The 21,573-nt window shown below is 38.8% G+C and overlaps 1 protein-coding gene and 1 pseudogene across 1 annotated transcript; one reads left to right on the top strand and one right to left on the bottom strand.

The window, feature by feature from the left end:
* Positions 1-111: 111 nt before the first annotated feature.
* On the bottom strand, positions 112-7,849 carry LOC126610022 (DEAD-box ATP-dependent RNA helicase 42-like; annotated as a pseudogene).
* Positions 7,849-21,426, top strand: LOC126610039 (ubiquitin receptor RAD23d-like; the record flags this gene model as incomplete). The annotated part of the gene is made up of 7 exons (XM_050278013.1): positions 7,849-7,995; positions 8,621-8,776; positions 8,856-8,921; positions 20,584-20,631; positions 20,742-20,851; positions 20,937-21,015; positions 21,123-21,426. Coding segments are annotated over 7 exons (780 nt in total), but the record flags the coding sequence as incomplete, so codon positions are not given.
* Positions 21,427-21,573: the final 147 nt, after the last annotated feature.

Raw genomic sequence — 21,573 nt, 5'->3', positions numbered from 1 at the left:
ACAATAAAATCAACATGCATCAGATTATTCATTGTAAAAAATAAAATGACTCCTAAATAATAATCGTTTAGTAAGTTGAATATTGAAGATCAGCAGGATAGATAGGACATGTAGAATGACAAAAATATTCTATTAAATAGAAAAATTCAGAAAGAACACTCATTAGGTGACTGAGAAACAATAAACCAAGAACTGAGAGGCAGATTATGTTGAGCAAACTCAGATAAAATTATGCAAAACGTAAGTAGGAATCACGTTCTCAGTTGTATAACTTGATATCTACGTTGCTGAGCGCCGCAAAGAAGTGATAATGCCGGATTCATGATTTCTTCCAACTTGTGTTTGCTTTACCTCTCTTAATAGATTGTTAAGTAGGACCCTCAATAAACAGGAACACCTTGCAATCTCCTGGCCCTGGAACCTTGCCTGGCAAGAAATATTGACCCCTGATAGTAATGGCAGCTCAAGTCAACTATGATATAGGGCCCAAAGTCTCCTTGTGGATAACCTTCCATCGGGCATTCTGGGGAATATCATTTATTTCCAACTCTGCTTCAAAGTGCTCGGGCAATGCATCAACTTGAATTTTTGCCACGTTATGCTGCAAATTCATGGCAGCTGCAATTTCTGCTGCCCGAGCTACCCACTTGTGTCCAACAAGTGCCATGTTGGAATTAAATAGAATTCAGTTTTTGTTCAAGTGTCTAAGAATGAAGAAATCAATAGAAAAGTGTATGTCTAGTCTCATAAGACAAGTGTATGCTTTAGATCTTTGTTTTGAATCAAGGGCTGAGATTGCTCTAGATTAGCTTGTAAGGAAATATCCTAAGTTGATATTTATTGATATTTCTGTGATTACTTCACAGATAAGAAACCTTTTCACATTCCCCCGATTTCTGTGTTCTCTGTTTCATTTTCTTGTCTGCCTCCAGGAACCAAACCAACTCACCAGAATTTATCATGGCCTCAGAGCTTAGGTTCTGATCAAATTCAGGACTGGGCGTTTTGTGTGTGTGCTTCGTATCTCTGAAAAGGAAAGGGGAAAAACATACCCAGATCGTGAAAATCTCATCTGTTCTTACAAAGCCTCACATGGTTACTTCGAGCAGTGGAGGAGATCTGAGGGCTCCTATTTTCAATGGGATCAACTACGATTTTTGGTCCATCAAGATGAAGACCATATTCAAATCACATGATCTCTGGAATTTGGTGGACAAGGGTTATGAAACTGTAGAAACTGAAAATGATTCTAGCGATGAAGATCAACAGTCTGTGAGGAAGATAGCAATGAAAGTTAATGAAACAAGAGATGCAAAAGCTCTTGGTATCATTCAAGGGGCAGTGTCTGATGAGATCTTTCCTCGAATCTCAAACTTTGAAACCTCCAAGACTGCATGGGATGTTCTTCAACAAGAATTTCGTGGTGATAAAAAGGTTAGGTCTGTCAAACTACAATGTTTAAGAAGAGATTTTGAGTACACTAGGATGAATGATGGTGAAGCTCTATCTGTTTATTTAACAAGATTGACTGATATTGTGAATCAAATGAAAACTCTTGGTGAAGAACTGACAAATCAAAGATTAGTGCAAAAGATACTTATTAGCTTGCCTAAATCTTATGATTCCATCGCATCTATTATAGAAGAAACTAAAGACCTTGACTCCATTGAGGTTCAAGAAGTGATTGGTACATTGAAAGGCTATGAGCAGAGGTTAAATATGCATTCTGAAAACTTAGCTGAAAAGGCTTTTACTAGCCTAAGTGTGACTGAGAGAGATAGCAGTTACAGGGGTCAGGGGAGCAACTCAAATCAAAAGAAATTATGGAAAGGAAAAGGGAAGAAATGGGACAACAACCATACTTCACAATCAAAATCAGAATCTAGCAGTGAGTCTACCAAAACCAAGTGTAAAATCTGTGACAAATTACACTATGGTGTTTGCTGGTTCAAGGGAAAACCCAAATGCACCAAGTGTGACAGATTTGGCCATCTAGCAAAAGATTGTAATCCAAGAAGGAACCAAGTTGTCAACTATGCACATAGAGCAGAAGAAGAGGAAGTAAATGTCTTTTATGCTTGTAGTGTTGCAAAAACTGAAAACAAGAAAGGAATCTGGTATATTGACAGTGGATGCAGTAATCACATGACTGCATATGAATCCTTACTGATCAACATTGACAGAAGCTTCAATTGCAGAGTTAAAATGGGGAATGGACAACTAGTGGAAGCTACTGGAAAAGGAACTCTTGTTCTAGAGACAAATGGTGGAAGAAGATTCATCAAGGATGTAATACTTGTACCAGGTCTTGATGAGAATCTCCTTAGTGTGGGACAGATGATTGCTCATGGTTACTTCTTACTTTTTGGAGACAATATGGTGGAGATCTTTGATGACAGAAGCCTCCAAAACTTGGTAACACAAGTTGGCATGACAGAAAACAAAAGCTTTCCACTTATGCTAGATTACAATGATTCAATTGCTCTAAAAGCAAGTGTTGCAGAAAACTCTTGGTTATGGCATAAGAGGTTCGGACATCTCAACTTTCACAGTTTAAAGAGATTGGAGAAACTACAAATGGTGACTGGTCTTCCTGAGTTACAAGAGACTAAAGAACCGTGTGAAGGTTGCATATTGGGGAAGCATCACAGGGACTCTTTTGAAACTGGAAGTGCATGGAGAGCAAGTCAACCTCTAGAACTCATACACACAGATGTGTGTGGTCCAATGAAGACACTTACACTCAGTGGGAACAGATATTTTCTGCTATTCATTGATGACTGCACCAGGATGGTTTGGGTATATCTTATGAGAAACAAGAGTGAAGTCTTTTCAATCTTCAAGAAATTCAAAATGATGGTTGAACTTCAGAGTGGTCTCAAGATCAAAAGACTAAGAAGCGACAGAGGTGGTGAATTCACTTCACTAGAGTTCCAAGAATTCTGTGAAGGAGCAGGATTACAGAAGCAATTGACAGTGGCCTACACACCACAACAGAATGGTGTGGCTGAGAGGAAGAACAGGACCGTGGTTGAAATGACCAAGTCAATGCTCCATGATAAGAAAATGCCACTTTCTTTTTGGGGTGAAGCTGTCAATACATCTGTGTATCTCCTAAACAGGTGTCCAACTAAAGCACTTGAGAAGAAAACACCATTTGAGGCATTTAGTGGCAGAAAACCAAGTGTGAAGCACTTGAAGGTGTTCGGATCAATCTGCTATGCACAGATACCATCTCAACTACGACACAAGCTTGAGATCAATAGTGTCAAGTGTGTCCTTGTAGGTTATGGAAGCTGTGAAAAGGGCTATAGGCTCTACAATATTGAGTCACGTAAAGTGATTCTCTCAAGGGATGTGGTGTTCAAGGAGAATGAAGCATGGAATTGGGAAACCAATAACATAGACACTATCTCATTTCCACTAGCAATGGAAGAAGCACAAGCTGAAGTGCAAAATGTGAATGAACCTGTTATACAAGATGAGAGTCAAACTGATTTTTCAACTCCAACACAAGGATCTCAGTCCTCTACTTCAAATGCAGAAGGACAAGAATTACAGGATTCCTCCCCTGAAACAACTCCATCGAGAATGAGGAGTTTAAATGAGATCTATGCAGTGTGTAACTATTGTGTTGTTGAACCAGAGAGTTTTGAAGAAGCTGAGAAGGATCAATCTTGGCAGAAAGCAATGAGTGAAGAAATTGCCATGATTGAGAAAAACTCTACTTGGAAATTGGTAAATAGACCGAGTGATAAACCTGTGATAGGTGTGAAATGGATTTACAAGATCAAACTGAATTTGGATGGATCAATACAGAAGAACAAAGCAAGATTAGTTGCCAAGGGCTACTCACAACAACCTGGGGTAGATTTCAATGAAACCTTTGCCCCAGTGGCAAGGTTAGACACCATTAGAACCTTGATTGCTCTTGCTGCCCAAAAGGGATGGAAACTTCACCAGTTAGATGTCAAATCAGCTTTTCTAAATGGCATTTTGGAGGAAGAAGTGTATGTGGATCAACCACAAGGATTTGAAGTGCCAAATAAAGAGGAGAAGGTCTACAAGTTAAACAAAGCACTGTATGGACTCAAACAAGCCCCCAGGGCTTGGTACAGTGAGATAGACTCCTATTTCAGCAAGAGTGGATTTAACAAAAGTCCTAGTGAAGCAACATTATATACAAAAACTGGTGAGAACTCTGAGATGCTTATTGTGTCTATATATGTTGATGATGTGGTCTTTACTGGTAATTGTGAAGAAATGATTGAAGAATTCAGAAGGGAAATGATGAGACAATATGAGATGTCGGATCTTGGCTTGTTGCATCACTTCTTGGGAATTGGAGTAATACAAGAAACTACTGGGATTTTCATACATCAACAGAAGTATGCACAATCACTGCTTGAAAGATTCAATCTGAAAGGATGCAAATCTGTGGCAACACCATTGATCACGAATGAGAAACTTTGTAAAGTGGATGGTTCTGAATCTGCTGATGAATGCTTATACCGAAGGATGGTTGGAAGTCTGCTTTATTTGACTGCTACAAGACCTGACATTATGTATGCAGCCAGTCTCTTATCAAGGTTTATGCATAATCCCACGAGAATTCACATGAGAACTGCTAAGAGAGTACTAAGGTATATCTCAGGGACCTTGGATTATGGAATCAAATATGAAAAGGGAGAAAAAGCAATTCTGGTAGGCTTCTGTGACAGCGATTGGGGTGGCAGTGAAGATGACATGAGAAGTACCTCAGGATATGCATTTACATTCGGTTCTGGTATATTTTCTTGGGCTTCTGTCAAGCAACAAAGTGTTGCATTGTCTACGGCTGAAGCAGAGTATGTGAGTGCTGCAATGGCTACCTCCCAAGCTATATGGTTGAGGTTTGTGTTAAAGGATTTTGGTGAAATGCAAGTGGATGCTTCACCACTTATGTGTGACAACACATCAGCAATAGCTATGACCAAGAATCCTATTTTTCATCAGAAAACCAAGCATATCAAAAGGAAGTTTCACTTCATAAGGGAAGCCTTGCAGGAGAATACCATTGAACTGATCTACTGCAAATCACAGGATCAAATGGCCGACATCTTCACCAAAGCTCTACCGAGGGAAAGGTTTGTCTACCTCAGAGGAATGCTTGGGATCAAAACCAGAATTCATTTAAAGGGGAGTGTTGGAATTAAATAGAATTCAGTTTTTGTTCAAGTGTCTAAGAATGAAGAAATCAATAGAAAAGTGTATGTCTAGTCTCATAAGACAAGTGTATGCTTTAGATCTTTGTTTTGAATCAAGGGCTGAGATTGCTCTAGATTAGCTTGTAAGGAAATATCCTAAGTTGATATTTATTGATATTTCTGTGATTACTTCACAGATAAGAAACCTTTTCACATTCCCCCGATTTCTGTGTTCTCTGTTTCATTTTCTTGTCTGCCTCCAGGAACCAAACCAACTCACCAGAATTTATCATGCCAGACCAATCCCAGGCACAACGGCTGTTGTTCCTGGTAAAGTTACACCACCAAGGACACCTGGAAAAGAAACAGGTAATCCACCATTGGGAAGCAGTTGGGCAGCAGAGACATGGGTCTGTTTAAGACTTTACATGCCAAGACTTTAGCCTGGTGAGGGAACGTGGCAGAAAACAATACAGTCTGATGATCTGACCGAATATTTTGAACAATTTGATTGATTTGAAGTTCAAAACCCAATTCAAACATTCGATCAGCTTCATCCACAACCATGTAAATCACCCTCTGCATATTTTTTATCCTCCCTCCATTTGTACAAAGTAAGTCAATCACCCTACAAGGGGTACAGACGACAAATGCAGCACCCCACTTCAACTCCGCGGTCTGTTGGGCACAACTGTGACCCAGTGCCCTGGCAAACTTGTTAATAACACTGTGAATCTGCTGCACAAGCTTCCTCCTCGGTGCCATTATAAGACCAATAGGCCCATCCAGCTACCACAGGTGGATGGTCCTTGATATGCTCAGCATTGGCAGCACATTTGCAAGGGTTTTGCCTGACCCAGTTTTTGCAATGCCTATGCAATCTCGACCGCTCATAATTATAGCCAATGTCTGAGCCTGAATTGGCATTGGCTTTTCATAGTCGAGCTTCTTTATCGTTTCCAAGATTTTATTTGTAAATCCAGTTTGGTGCCAGGTCTTAATGAGCTTCGGGACATACTTACCATGTATCTTCAATTCCAATTGTTTTCGGTATGCACCCACATCTTCTGGGGTCATTTTTTGAGATCTCCTTCACCCCAATGTAGAATTTTTTCCGGAATGGTTCATAATCTATCTTTGAGTGGTCCACTAGAGAAAGTTTCTCCACTTTTTTGTTTGTCACCCTTTTTGTGAACTCATCATCGTCTTCGTCTTCTAAAGGATTGTCATTATTCTCAATGTCCCCATAATCTGAGTCTGAATCCTTCCCAGGAATTATTCTGCCTGAAGATTTATTTGAACCTTTTTCAACAGAAACTATTGATTGTTCCGCAGCATTGGCCAGCTCCTCAACTTCAGGCGGCACCGTAGAATTCAAAAAAACGTCTAATGGATCAATTCCATCATTCTGCAAAGCAGGTGCAGCTGTTTCATTCTCGGAATCAACCTCCAAGACAGCTTCATCCTCTTTGTGAGTGCGATAGGCTTCTCCGTGAACGTCCATACCCGTCTCTTCATCATCAGATTCTCCCTCAAGAGTCCAGGTCTTTATAGAATTGGGTTCATCAACATTCCCTTCCCCGTGCTTCTCTCCCTCAGCTTCTTTCTTCTGAACTCCAGCCACTACTGAACTCTCCTCCTCCGCTTTTCCATTTCCTCATTCAATTTCTTCTGTTCATCCTCTAACTCCTAGGTTGGCTTCTTCTCTTTCATAAATAAATCATCTTCATCACTCTTCTTTACCGGGCTATCAACTTCACCATCCCTATGTCTATCTGACCTACTTCTGCTCCTTTCCCTCTTTCCCTCTGCAATCTCCTTGTCATCTTTCATACGCGGCTTCCTATCACTCTCCATAACATTATCAACCTTCTCCTCATCTATAACATCACTCCGCGCTCTTCTCTTTCGATCGTTGTCTTCTTCCTTCTACCTAGCCCCCTCTCTCTTCCCCCTCTTTCTCTTTCTCCCCTTCCCTCTCTCTATCTCTAGTCTTCCTATGGCTACCACTCTCCCTATCTCCTCGATGCCGCTTCTCTACATCGTCCCTCTCCTTCCTCAGAATCACAAAACCCGTCTCTCGCAGAATGACTAGAGCACAATCACTCTTATCTCTATCTTTTCACCGATGTCTCCTCTCTCCATTTCTCTCCTTTTTGCCATCTCGACGGCCGCTAATACTTTTCGATTCTCGCTCCTTCCTAGGTTTATGTTTGCCCCAATCTACCATTGCTTCCAGTTCCCTCTTTAACAATAATACTTCTCTGCAATTGAATTCACAAACACAAAAAAAATCACTCATTTTCCTGAATTATATACAATTCAGACAACCACAATCAACAGGAAGGAAACCAATTAAGACAAGGAAAACACTAAAGGGCAAACCCTAAATCCAAACCGAATTAGAAGAAAACAAATTCGTATAATAATTTCAAAAATTTAAGAAAATTCCATGCAGAAAAGCTCGCGAAAGGGGAAAAACGCAGAGTTAGGGTTGATTTTTAAGAAGTACTAACTCATTAAGGTTGTCTTTGTTGTTTACCATACAACCTGCATTTCAAGGTTTTATATGTAATATATAATTCTATTACATCCTTTGGTCCAGGTCACAGCCTGCCGCCCAAACTGCTGCTGTTGTAGCTCCTACTGATTCGAGATCAGATGTGTATGGCCAAGCTGCATCAAACCTTGTTGCAGGAACTACTTTAGAGTCTACCGTTCAGCAGATTCTAGATATGGGTGGAGGAAGTTCCGTGCTTTACGGGCTGCTTTTAACAACCCTGAAAGGGCTGTTGAGTATCTATATTCTGTGAGTACTCAACTGGGATATTTTGATTCTTTATTTGTTTTCATGTTGCTAGTTGGGAAATTTAGATGGAAAAGGAAGTTTGATTACAAAAAAAGAGGAGCAAAAAAAATTAATAGTTAATATATTAAACTTGATTAATTAGTAGGTGTGTTTCTGTTTTTCTATCTAACACATTTAGCAGTAGACAAATTTATTTGTCTCTCTGTTTATCTCAGAACCATTACGCTTTCTGTTGATAAACACCTTGTACTTTGTGATATTCAGTTTTATAATGATGATGCTCTATGGTGTTGGTTATGATCCTTTCCCTCTCAGAACTACATATACAATTGAAATTGGCGGGTGATTTGAGTTGGATTATAACTTATAAGACAGACTATAAATTGATGTCCACCAGATGTTTTTGTCATATTTTCTAAGTTTTTTTTTTCGTACAAGTTTGCCGTCAGGGCCTTGAATAAAATTGGAAAAAGAAAACTTATACTTTGTTGGTTGTTTAATCCTCATCAATTACTTGTTTTGATTCCAGTATATGGTATCCCTATATGCATTAGCAAGCAGGTTTAGGCGTTACTATCAGATTGACACAGAAACTGATAATTTGATATATATGTCACCATGTCAGGGCATTCCTGAGCAAGCTGAAATCCCACCAGCGGCCCAAGTTCCTGCTGGTGAACAAGCAGCATATCCTCCGGCAGCAAATCTTCCAGCTCAGGCTCCACAACCGGCAGCACCTACTGGTGGGTCCAATGCAAACCCACTTGATCTTTTTCCCCAGGTAGATATTGTTGATTAGTAATCTATGTACCTCATTATAACGTATAGGGTCAAGTGATTAACAATACTCGTTGAATCAGGGCCTTCCCAATATGGGTGCAAATGCTGGTGCAGGCAATTTGGATTTCCTGCGCAACAGTCCACAAGTATGTATTGTTGAATTATGGTATTTGTTGTAATAGCTTTGAGCTTTGTAATAGCTCTCACTACATCAAAGTGTTATTTGTTGTAATAGCTTTGAGCTTTGTATAGATAAGAAATTATTCATTATATTTCTCTCTATTTGTTTCTTTGGTGTGTGAGAGCTATTGGTTGTATTGGGGCTTTGGGTTGTGAGCTTGCCAACACTTTGTAAACTCCCATTTGGTTGATAGTGGATTATTGGGTGAGCTCCTACTACTCCGATGACGTACTTCAGTTACACTGACTGTTGAGGAACCTTGTTAAAATCTTGGTGTCTTTAATATTTTGTTTTTGCATTCAATTTGATATATTTCATATGGGTTAGCTTTAGTTGGTTCCATAAGGCTTGGTACTATCTTAGCACAACAATTGGTATCAGAGCACTGGTTGCTCTTAGGTACTGTCTAGTTGCCAAAGATGTCAGATGGGCAAGATGAGAATCCTTTTGGAAGTAGCTCCGGATTTGCAAGAACTGCAGTGCAAAATGCAAAGTTCGAAGTGGAAAAGTTTGATGGCACAAACAACTTCGGGATGTGGCAATGTGAGGTCAAAGATGTGTTGGCTCAACAAGATCTACTTGCCGCTTTGGGAGAGAAGCCAGAAGCTATGTCGAAGCCGGAATGGGAGAAATTAAATTTGTGGGCTTGCTCTTCAATTCGGTTGTTCCTTGCAAAAACTTAGAAGTATTTTGTGATGCGGGAGACAGTAGCAAGTGTGTTGTGGCAAAAATTGGAAGACAAGTATATGACGAAGAGTGCAGAAAATCGTCTATACTTGAAGAAAAAGCTCTACCACTTCCAATACAAAGTAGGTACAAAAATAATTAGACACCTTGATGCATTTAATAAGTTGATTGCCGACTTGTTAAATTTAGATAAGGATATTAAGGATAAAGATAAGGCCTTAATATTGTTGAATTCCTTGCCGGATTCTTATGAGCATTTTGTTACCACTATTGTGCATGGTAAAGAAATTATGAAATTTGAAGATGTGTCAAATGCCTTGATGAATTATGAAATGAGGCATACAGATAAAAATCATGATGGTACATTTGAAGCTTTATTTGTTAGAGGTAGCTTATCGGAGAGGAGATCCTCTTCTAGTAGTAAAAAATCACACTCTCGACCTAGAGGAAACTCTAAAGGTAGAAAAACCTTGGAAAGGGATGAATGTGCATTTTGTCATAATAAGGGTCATTAGAAGAAAGATTGTCCTAAGTTGAAGACCAAAGGAAAAGAAAGTTCTGAAGTCAATGTTCTTGAGGTTGAAACAGATTTTTTTGATTTTGCTTTAACCACTTCCTCATCATTTGATTATGCTACTAAGTGGATATTGGATACGGGTTGTACTCATCATATGACTCCTCACAAGGATTGGTTTTCAAACTTGAAAGAGTTTGATGATGGTGTTGTGTTCATGGGAGATGACAATCATTGTACAACAAAAGGGATTGGTACAGTTTGTTTGAAGTTGCATGATGACATGGTTAAAGAGTTGACAGGTGTTCGGTATGTACCGAATTTGAAGCAAAATCTTATTTCTTTGGGTACTTTAGAATCTAAGGGCTTCAGGTTTCATTCAGATGGGCAGACATTGAAAGTTACTTATGGTGCACTTGTTGTGATGAAAGCTCCTCGATGTGGTCATTTGTATCTATTGCAAGAAAGCACCGTGACAGGTGAAGCGTTTGTAGTCTAAGAAAATATAGACACATATGATTCATATACTACTAAACTATGGCATATGAGATTAGGTCATGCTGGTGAGAAAGCTCTACAAGAGCTTGTGAAAAAAGGTCTTCTAAAAGGTGCCACGACTTGTAAACTTGATTTCTGCGAGCTTTGTGTCTTGGGAAAGCAAACTAGAGTAAAGTTTGGTACTGCAGTACATCAGACGAAGGGCATTCTTGATTATGTGCATTCGAATGTTTGGGGTCCTACAAAGACTCTCTCTTTGAGTGGTAGACATTGGTTTGTGACTTTGTTGATAATTATTCAAGAAGGTCTTGGGTCTACACTATGAAGCACAAGAGTAAGGTATTGAGCATTTTCTTGAGTTGGAAGAAAATGGTTGAGAACCAGACTGGGAGAAAGATTAAGATTTTGAGATCGGATAATGGTGGTGAATACACATCCGACCTTTTCTTTAAAGTTTGCAAAGAGGAAGGGATTGTGAGACATTTTAGTGTCCGAGGAACTCCACAACAAAATGGAGTTGCAGAAAGATTGAATCGAACCTTGCTTGAAAAGGTTAGATGCATGTTGTCTCAGTCGGGTTTGAGCAGGTCGTTTTGGGCAGAGGCAGTTACTTATGCATGTCACATTATCAACCGGTTACCCTCAGCTGCTATTCAGGGTAAGATACCAATGGAGGTATGGACTGAGAAATCTTCTACTGATTATGATTATATTCATATTTTTGGTTTGCCTGCTTATTTTCATGTAATTGAAAATAAACTTGATCCTAGAGCCAAAAAGGTTGTCTTTCTTGGTTTTAGTAGTGTTGTCAAAGGTTACATGTTATGGTGCCTATAGATGAAGAAACTTGTAATCAGCAGAGATATGACATTTGATGAAGAAAGTATGTACAAAGACTCTGAGAAGAATGTGAAAGATGTCCAACAGGTAGAGCTTGAGAAAGTTGCCTCTGGTACTTCAAATCCTATTTCCACTAATGTCGAAGCCACTACAAGTGAAGAAGTTGGAGACCATAAGGATGTTGAAGAAGTTGAACTTGAAGATTCTATTCAAGTTGAAGAGCAAATTTCACCTCAAGAGTCTATTGCCAGGAACAAAGGAAAGAGAAATATTACCAAGCCAGTTCGGTATAGTGACTATGTTGTTTTTGTTCTTCCTATTATCATTGATGATATTCCATCCAATTTCGAGGAAGCCATTGAGAGTGAAGAGAATGAGAAGTGGTGCAATGTCATGGGTGATGAGATGAATTCTCTCTTGAAGAACAAGACTTGAGAGTTAGCTAAATTGCCTAAGTGCAAGAAAGCTATCGGTTGTAAACGGGTGTATGCCGAGAAGGAAAGTGTTGATGAGAAAAGCAATGTGAGATTCAAAGAAAGATTAGTTGCTAAAGGGTATGCACAAAATGAGGGCATTGACTACAACAAAATCTTTTCTCCAGTTGTGAAACACTCCTCAATTCGCATTATGTTAGCTCTTGTTGCACAGTATGATCTTGAGCTTGTGCAACTTGATGTGAAGATGGCTTTCCTACATAGTGATTTGAATGAAGAGATCTATATGTGTCAACCGAATGGGTATACAGTGAAAGGGAAGGAGAATTTGTTTTGCAAATTGAAGAAATCACTTTATGGCTTGAAGTAATCTCTAAGGCAATGGTATTTGAGGTTCGATAAATTTATGAGAGGCCAAAATTATTCTAGAAGTCAATATGATCATTGTGTGTACTTCAAAAAGTTGCAAGATGGGTCTTTCATTTATTTGTTGATTTATGTTGATGATATGTTGATTGCCTCAAAGAATGTCGAAGAGATTGAGAAATTGAAGAAGCAAATGAAGAATGAGTTTGCGATGAATGATCTTGGTGAAGCGAAGAAGATCCTTGGCATGGAGATCACTAGAGATAGAGAGAAGGGTTTGGTCAGTTTGAATCAAAGACAATACCTTGAGAAGTTGATTCGGAAGTTTGGAGTTCATGATTCAACCAAACCGGTTAGTACCCCTTTGGCTTCTCATTTTAAATTGAGTTCTCTACAATGTCCTAAAACTGATAAAGAGAAGTTGCAAATGAAAAATATACCATATGCAAATTTGGTTGGTAGTTTGATGTATGCAATGGTATGCTCTAGACCGGATATTGCTCATGCAGTTGGCATGGTGAGTCGATATATACATAATCCAGGTAAAGAGCATTGGTAAGCAGCTAAGTGGATATTGAGGTATCTCCATGGTACTCGAGTTGTTGGTTTATGCTTTGAGAGAGATGACTCTGGTATTGGTCATTTTCCAGTTGATTATGTTGATTCAGATTATGCAGGTGATCTGGATGGAAGAAAGTTTATTACAGGCTATGTGTTTACTATGGCTAAAGGGCCAATTTGTTGGAGCTCCATTTTGCAGTCGTCTGTTGCCTTGTCTACTATAGAGGCTGAATATATGGCAGTTGCTGAAGCTCTAAAGAAGGCCATTTGGATACATGGGCTGATTAGAGATTTGGGGATTGATCAGAAGTACGTGGAGGTACATTGTGATAGTCAGATTGCCATTTATTTGGCTAAGTATCAGGTTCATCATGCGAGGACCAAACACATAGATGTGCATTATCACTTTGTGCGTGAAGTTGTTGGTGAAAGAGAGATTATTCTCCAGAAGATTCCAACTAAAAACAACCCAGCTGATATGTTGACTAGGGTTATTGGTGTAGCCAAGTTTGTTCATTGTTTGAACTTGGCTCACATTTTGCCTATATAAAGAAGGCGTTGAGCAGTAGGAGTTTTGGAGCATTTGGCTCGGCATGAGTTGTTCTCTTGCTAGTGTTTGGGAGTAATCTTTTTGTTGATTGTGTTGGTTGGCTCGCCATGGTGCTTTCAGAATTTGGCCAAGGTGGAGATTGTTAAATTATGGCCAAATGACAAAATAATTTTCGATTAAATAAAATAAACAAAAGAAGGTAGACAACATCATTATGTTTGTTGAAAAGATAAAAAGGGTCATGATGATGTTTGTGGAAAAAAGGATAAAGGCTAGCAAGTAGCCTTATTATTGGTTTTGTATTTTGCTACTTTATGGATGATGAAGTTGGCAGCCGAATGAGTGAGAGAGGTGTGAGCACCATTTGTTTTAGTAGCCTATCTTTGAGAGAGCAAGGCAGCCATATAATAGCAGAAAAATAGAGAGCACATATTGGTTTTTTCAGTAGCTCCATTTTGGAGAGAAGAAGAAAGTGTGCTCTCTCATTGTTTAGTTCTCACTCCATCAAAGTGTTATTTGTTGTAATAGCTTTGAGCTTTGTATAGAGAAGAAATTATTCATTATATTTCTCTCTATTTGTTTCTTTGGTGTGTGAGAACTATTAGTTGTATTGGGGCTTTGGGTTGTGAGCTTGCCAACACTTTGTAAACTCCCATTTGGTTGATAGTGGATCATTGGGTGAGCTCTTACTGCTCCGAGGACGCACTCCAGTTACACTGACTGTTAAGAAACCTCGTTAAAATCTTGGTGTCTTTAATATTTTATTCTTACATTCAATTTGATATATTTCCTAGGTTAACTTTAGTTGGTCCCATAAAGCTTGGTGCTATCCTAGCACAACATGTATATATGCATTTTTGTTGTAAATATTATGTGGATGGCCCACATGAATAGTTTGTTACTATTTATTCACATTATTTTCACTATTCATTTGTGAAAAATTTGTAAGGTGAATAGTGTCCTATTTGATTATAAAATGAATGAGAGGAAGAGGAAGAAAAAGGTTCACGAGAGAGAAGAAGGAAAAGGAAGAAAGGAAGAGAGAGAGAGAGGAAAGAAGAGAGAGAAAGAAGAGGAAGAGAGGAAGAAGAGGAAGATGAGGGGGAGATAATAAAAGGAGTTATATTTGTACTTCTATTATTTCAAATTATAATGAAAGCACCACTGCTGCCCCGAGGACGTACTCCAGTCACACTGATTGTAGAGGAACCTCGTAAATTTTGTGTCTTGTTTCATTTATTCCACTGCACCCGCCATCGATTTTACAACACGTTATCAGCACGAGAAACTCTCATGTCAGTGGAAAGCACAACGCCACAAATCCTGTTCACCTCCTTCAGCTGGAATCTCACAGATAAGAAAAAAAAATTCATTTCATCTTCAAATCTCAGTACAATTGATTTTCTTGAAGCAACTATATATATTGTTATATGACTGTAAATCATCCTTTGCAGAAGCAAAAGAGTAAAAGACTCAAAATTTGTAAGAGAATTTGACAGCCATGTAAATAGCCTCGGAACTCCAACTTGCGGACCTCGGATTGAAATACTTTCTTCTGGAAAGTTGTTCGTCTGCTCATTATCTACAACATATCAAAATTTCAGAAAATGTTAACGGTGCGATCGTCGCAGGTGTCTGAAATACCAAACCAGTTTCCAATTTCCGCAGAAAACTGGGCAGCCACCTTATGAGTACCAAAACTCCATTTCGGTAGCTCAAATCGAAATTGTTTCTTCACGAAAGTTGTTTGGTATCCTCTTATCCATATCATACTAAATTTTGAACTAAATCTAACGGTTTGATCTTCTCATAAGTTGCAGACACTCTTGACTCCAAAACTTATGGGAATCGTTTCGACTTTTTCGAAACTCACCGGAGGAGGAACACCAATTGGAACTTATTGTTACCATTATTTACTGAGTAACCAAAATGACTTCGAACTGTGAAATAATAATAAAAATAAAAGGGATGAAACAAAAGAAGTGGCAGACCAAGAAAATGAAAAAGCAAAACATGAGGACTTAATCATTGCATTTTCTGTTTTGGCATATTTATGTGAATGGTGTTGGCTTAAAACACTTTCACAAGCTTTATTTATTTAAAGCAATTTATATACAGTGGGTAGAATTATTACCCTTTGCTTTAAAGCTTTGATATTTATGTGAATGGTGCTGAATCAAAGCCCTTGTCACAAGCTTTATTTACTTTAAAGCAATTTATTTACCATGGACGGTTTTACCGCCTATTGCTTTAAGTTTTGATGGTGCTGAATTAAAGCCCTTGTCATAAGCTTTATTTACTTAAATGCAATTTATTCATTATGGCTGTAATTACCGTCTATTGCTTTAATTTATTTATTGTACTTATCTTTTATTACAATGAGTATAACAAGGACCCAGAGTTCCTTGATTAGATCAGAACCTGCAGTTTCTTGATCCTCATCATATAAAATGATTGGACCCGAAGTTCCATCATACAAAAAGATAAGGCATGAAGTCCTTTGATCCTGAAGATCAGGACATGAAATTCCTTGATGAGTGCCTTAAGTTTGAAGTGCCACAGTGCCTCAACTTAATTATAATAAAGGTCATAAAAGTTTCAGTTCATAAACTATTTAATAAGGACCAGAAGTTCCTTATGTCCATACTTAAAATGGTTTAGCAGAAGCATTTATTAAGCGGATGAAATTGATTACCCGCGCTCTGCTCATGAAAACGAAATTACCAGTTTTCTACATGGGGACATGTCATTTTACATGACGCATTATTAAGTTCGGATGAGACCAATTTCCAACCATCAATATTGCTCAGTACAACTCGTGTTTGGGAACTAGTCAAACATTATACATTTACGAGTTTTTGGTTGTGTTATCTATGTGCCTGTAAGACTGCCACAACGTACTGAAATGAGGCATCATCGTAGATTAGGCATTGATGTTGAACACCATCTATCATTCAATATTTGGAACCCTTGACTGGGGATATGTCTACCGCATGATTTGCGGACTATGATTTTGATAAGACAGTTTTCCCGTCATTAGGGGGAGAAAATAACATTGTTCCAGAAGAACGATGAGAAAATATCATTCCAGAAGAATGATAAGAAAAGACCGTTCCAGAAGAACGAAGAGAATTTGTTTTATTTTGATTCACGAAGTAATCAATATGAAAATGAAATATGAATAATTGAATGATGCAACGAAAGTGATGAAATCACATATACTTACTGCAAATGTGCCTACAAGAATTGATGTCCCTGTTGGATAAAAATAATGAGAAAGTAAATGATTTATCTGTTGCAGGCCTGAAGCGTGGTAGATTTTTAGACTCAAAAGGTTCAGTTATTCGAAAGAATAATAATATGGCACTCCTGAACTATTGCATTCCCGAAGCATAACTGTTGCATGCCAGAAGCATGACAGTCGTCGCATGGATACACGTCCCTGATATGACAATCCGCGGACATGGGAATGTTGATGTCTCATGCATAAAGCATGATAGACGTATAGGTTCCAAGGACTCAACTCCCTGAAGTGGAGATTAAAATTCAAGCTCTATAACGCTCAAGAGAAGGTTATGATCCACATTCTCTAAATTATGACTATCCTGGAAGAGATAGCGTCATGCCCTTGAAGAGGCAATGGATATCCAAAGAAATGAAAAGCTTTTATGCATGCGCATGCACATGAGAATATGGGATCACGGATTGATGATAACCAATGATAATTTTGGTTTTTACAAGTAGCTACTAAATTCATCAATGAGATGTGTTAATATTGAGTCACGTTCTTTTGTTCGTCGACAAAAGAAAAATTATTGGCCAAAATGGAGAAAGGCAATTCCATTACAATTTTGTAAGAACGTGGAAAAATGGACCTATATATTTGAATGTAATACAAATAGCCAAAAGATGTTGAACCAATGAGATTATATATGGGCATTTGTAATACAGTGTAATACACTTACATGATATGACACAAGGTTGTAAACGAGTTCATATAAATGGAGAATTATATATGAAGGGTTGTGAGTCACCCACATCATATCTCCATAAGTAAATCCCTCAAATATACATGGGAGCAAATTGCTCTGTATAAATTCCAAAGGAAAATATGTCATGAAGTGTAGAAAATCCCTGAAGGATTCAAATTGCTTGAAGTAAGCCCCCTAAGGGTAAAGCATAAATTATATACTCAATATCAATGGATGATATAAATTGCCGTAGTGAGTACTATCATTATGATATTGTTGCAACATACTAAAATCTCTTGCAAGAGTCAATGACAATAAATTATAACTCTTGAAGAGTTGATGATATTAAATTGGGACTCCTGAAGAGTCTAGAAAAATTATAAAGTGTTGAAGGAAATATTGTCTCGAGCTGCAGATCGAACAATCTACCAACACGAATCTTATCCATGATATTTATGATATTAAAAGAACCATATGGATTGAAGATTATGAGTTGAATACTCAAATGATGAAGACACTAAGAATAATCATTTATCTTCGTGAGAGTAAAGATAAATTAATATTTGGTCCAGAAGTACCACATCTTAGTGAAGTATATGCTTTATTGTATTTGGCACAATACATTAAATGAAATAAAGCTTATTTATTAATATCTCCAAGAAATTACAGATATATACATACACATGAGTTAAAACAAACAAACAGGAAGGAGCCTTCACAAAGGTTACTCATGTGCAGCCTCAGTACTCGAAAGTACCCCAGAAGGGGGAGGCACTGGAGATTGATCATGTGGCACCCCAGTACTTAGCAAAACACCATAAGGGGAAGGCATCAGTTGCTTTCGGAATCTAGCAACGAACCTCTGGTGATCACTTTGAATCCGACTTTCGGATTCTTGCAGTTGGACGAGTTTTCTTTTCATGCTCGTAGAGTAACTATTTGCAAGCACGTGTAACACCCTATTCTCGTGCTTGAGCCCTCTGATCTCTTGTTTAAGACTTGCCACCTCCGCCATTAATGATTCAACTTGGCGAGTTTGAGCAAGTAGGCGTTGGCCCATATTGGACACAGAGCCAGCACACTGAACACTGAGAGCCAAGGAGTCTTGAACGACCGACTCTTCAGACCGTTCTGAAATGATCTTGTTATCCCTTGGAATGAGAAGATTCCTAGCTACCACAGTAGCGGTTATGTTATTCTTCATCACAGAGTCCCCAACCGTAAGAGGACCATTAGAAGATAAGAAGGACGGGCGCCATATATTATCCTGACGCTGCTCGTCTGTATCACTCCTAAGACTCAAATCTAAGCAAATGTTAGATGGGCAAGTCATTTTTTCAGAAATGATGAAGGAAAAACAGAGGTCAAATAAAATTTCAGAAGTGCAAGATAGAGGAAATTTCTACAAGCAGCAACTTTCTGAGCATACTCTTGAACGCAATTGATGTCTCTATAAAAGAAAAGGCAACAGAGCCGCTTGTTCAAAGATCGAAGCGACACGGCTCTCCGAATTTCAAAAAGCCAGATTTTCCTGAATAAAGTTCGTTGTCATTTTTCAGACGTAATCCCAGCTTTTCAGATGTCGCGTGCAATTTTGTCAAAGATCTCTGACAAAGTTGAAACCGCGTAAATCTTACTGTTCTATTTACACCACAGTTGCTGACAAGAGTAAAAGCACAGCACCACCACTTGCTATTGGGGAATTTCTATATATGTCGACCTCTGTTCTCCATAACAAGGCAGACCTGCAACTCTGCAAGAATACCTAACTCGTCCTCATCTCCGAGAATGCATCTTCAACATAGCATCTCGAAATACTCAGTTTTTTTCCTCTCCGAGAATACCTCTTCAAACATGTCACACCAGAGCAAGATTATCACATATCTTCAGGGACCAGAGCAAGATTATCTCATATCATGCAATCTCCCTGTCCTTTCCTTTGTCCATGTTCTTGCCTGCAAAGACAAGGATAAAGAAAGCAATATGTCGGAACCTCCACTCAAACTCCCGGTAAGGAACCGACTGCCTGGAACCTTTCCTGATTGCTTACCTAGTATTGCTCTCGAGTAGTCATCTTCAACTGTTGTTGGAGCTGGGTCCCCAGTCACCAAGAAGTGATGAACCATTCAAATGCAAGGGTTTGCATTCCACTCCTGCATCAGGGGACAAATCCTACAAGAGAAGATGCCACACATGCATGGGGGGAAACCAAGGAAAATACTACTGAATCCAGGGGAGCAAGTAAGGAAAGTGAAAATGATACATTGAAGCATGTGGAGACAAGCGCAATGAACGCGTGCTGATTCATCCCTGACAAAACTGAAGATCACTTGCCACATGAAGCTCCTCATGGTCCAATTTCATTCAAGATCCAGCTTTGAAGGTCCTTAAAGAAATTACAAGTCCGATTCAAGATCAAGTGTCCACCATACTTGAATCAAATCTGCTCCAGATCAAAGGAGTAAATTCAGACCTTTGGATGCAAGTCTAGCAGAAAGTCCTACAACCCAGTTCAAGAAAAAGCCTGTGGAAAGTTAACAACAAGTAAAGCAATTCTTTCAGCAACTCTTCTTACTAAGAGACTAAAGTAGAACGATCAACGATCAACCTAAATGATTTGAAATCAGGAGGAGATACTCATCAGGGGGAGCATTCAAAACAGATCAATATTTTAACGAGTCAGTCGAAGACTTGTGGCCATCCAAGGGGGAGTGTTGTAAATATTATGTGGATGACCCATATGAATAGTTTGTTACTATTTATTCACATTATTTTCACTATTCATTTGTGGAAAATTTGTAAGGTGAATAGTGTCCTATTTGATTATAAAATGAATGAGAGGAAGAGGAAGAAAAGGGTTCACGGGAGAGAAGAAGGAAAAGGAAGAAAGGAAGAGAGAGAGAGGAAAGAAGAGAGAGAAAGAAGAGGAAGAGAGGAAGATGAGGAAGATGAGGGGGAGATAATAAAAGGAGTTATATTTGTACTTCTATTATTTCAAATTATAATGAAAGCACCACTGCTGCCCCGAGGACGTACTCCAGTCACACTGACTGTAGAGGAACCTCGTAAATTTTGTGTCTTGTTTCATTTATTCCACTGCACCCGCCATCGATTTTACAACAATTTTGTATTTGTGAGTTTGCTTTTTGCTTTTTTTTTTTTGCGTGGTTGAGAGTGGTATCTGAGTTTCCAATTCACCATTTCAGTTCCAAGCCTTGCGAGCTATGGTACAAGCAAACCCTCAAATTCTGCAGGTATTATTTATTTGCTGATTTTATTTTGTTCTCCTTTAATTTTCTCAGTTTGGCCGAGACTGTCATTCTAATTATAATTTGAGGACTCACGGCGGTTTACCTTGTTGCAGCCTATGCTTCAAGAGTTGGGGAAACAAAATCCACATCTAATGCAGCTCATTCAAGCTCATCAAGCTGACTTCTTACGCTTGATTAATGAACCCGTTGAAGGGGGTGAAGGGTTAGAAAATCTGCTCTACTTGGCCATTTCTTTGTTGATAACTGAATACACACGGTTCAAAGTTATTGAACTCTATATGTTTCAGGAACCTATTGGAGCAGTTGGGTGCAGCAGTGCCACAGGCTGTGACCGTCACCCCTGAAGAGCGAGAGGCCATTGAACGCGTAAGTAGTATTTCTCTATGCATGTGACAAGTGCATTTTTTCCACTTGGTATGTGTGAAATATCATTGTTTAGGTCATGATTTACAATTCGAAACTTTTGCTTGCAGCTTGAAGCTATGGGTTTCGATCGGGCGCTAGTACTGGAGGTATACTTTGCATGCAACAAGAACGAGGAGCTGGCCTCGATCCCCTTTTTATGTCTTGGATGGCATAAGTTCTCTGTTTCTAAATATTGGTTACCATATTATATACAGAATCCTTCTCTTGAAAAAAGTGGATGATTTCGGTTTTTATGTATTCGTACCTAACCCCGTATGATTTTCGTGATTCGTATTCAAGTTCATGTATTCTGAAGACGCTTTTGCAGCAGTTGCTGTGAGAGCTGCTATCGAAGACATGTAGTTTGTGCAACTTTAAAGTCGATTGATCAAGAGATCAAGACAGTCGATGGGGCTGAACACGAAATGCACATTGCGAGGAGAAATCTCTTGCATAAGATTGGCATCGACGAATGCATACCAACATATTGAACTACACGATTCAATTGCAAACGCGAAA

The sequence above is a fragment of the Malus sylvestris genome, chromosome 17 (genome assembly GCF_916048215.2).
Source record: "Malus sylvestris chromosome 17, drMalSylv7.2, whole genome shotgun sequence".
Taxonomy (NCBI): domain Eukaryota; kingdom Viridiplantae; phylum Streptophyta; class Magnoliopsida; order Rosales; family Rosaceae; genus Malus; species Malus sylvestris.
The sequence above is the reverse complement of the archived record's forward strand: the minus strand, read 5'-3'. Positions and strand labels throughout refer to the sequence as shown.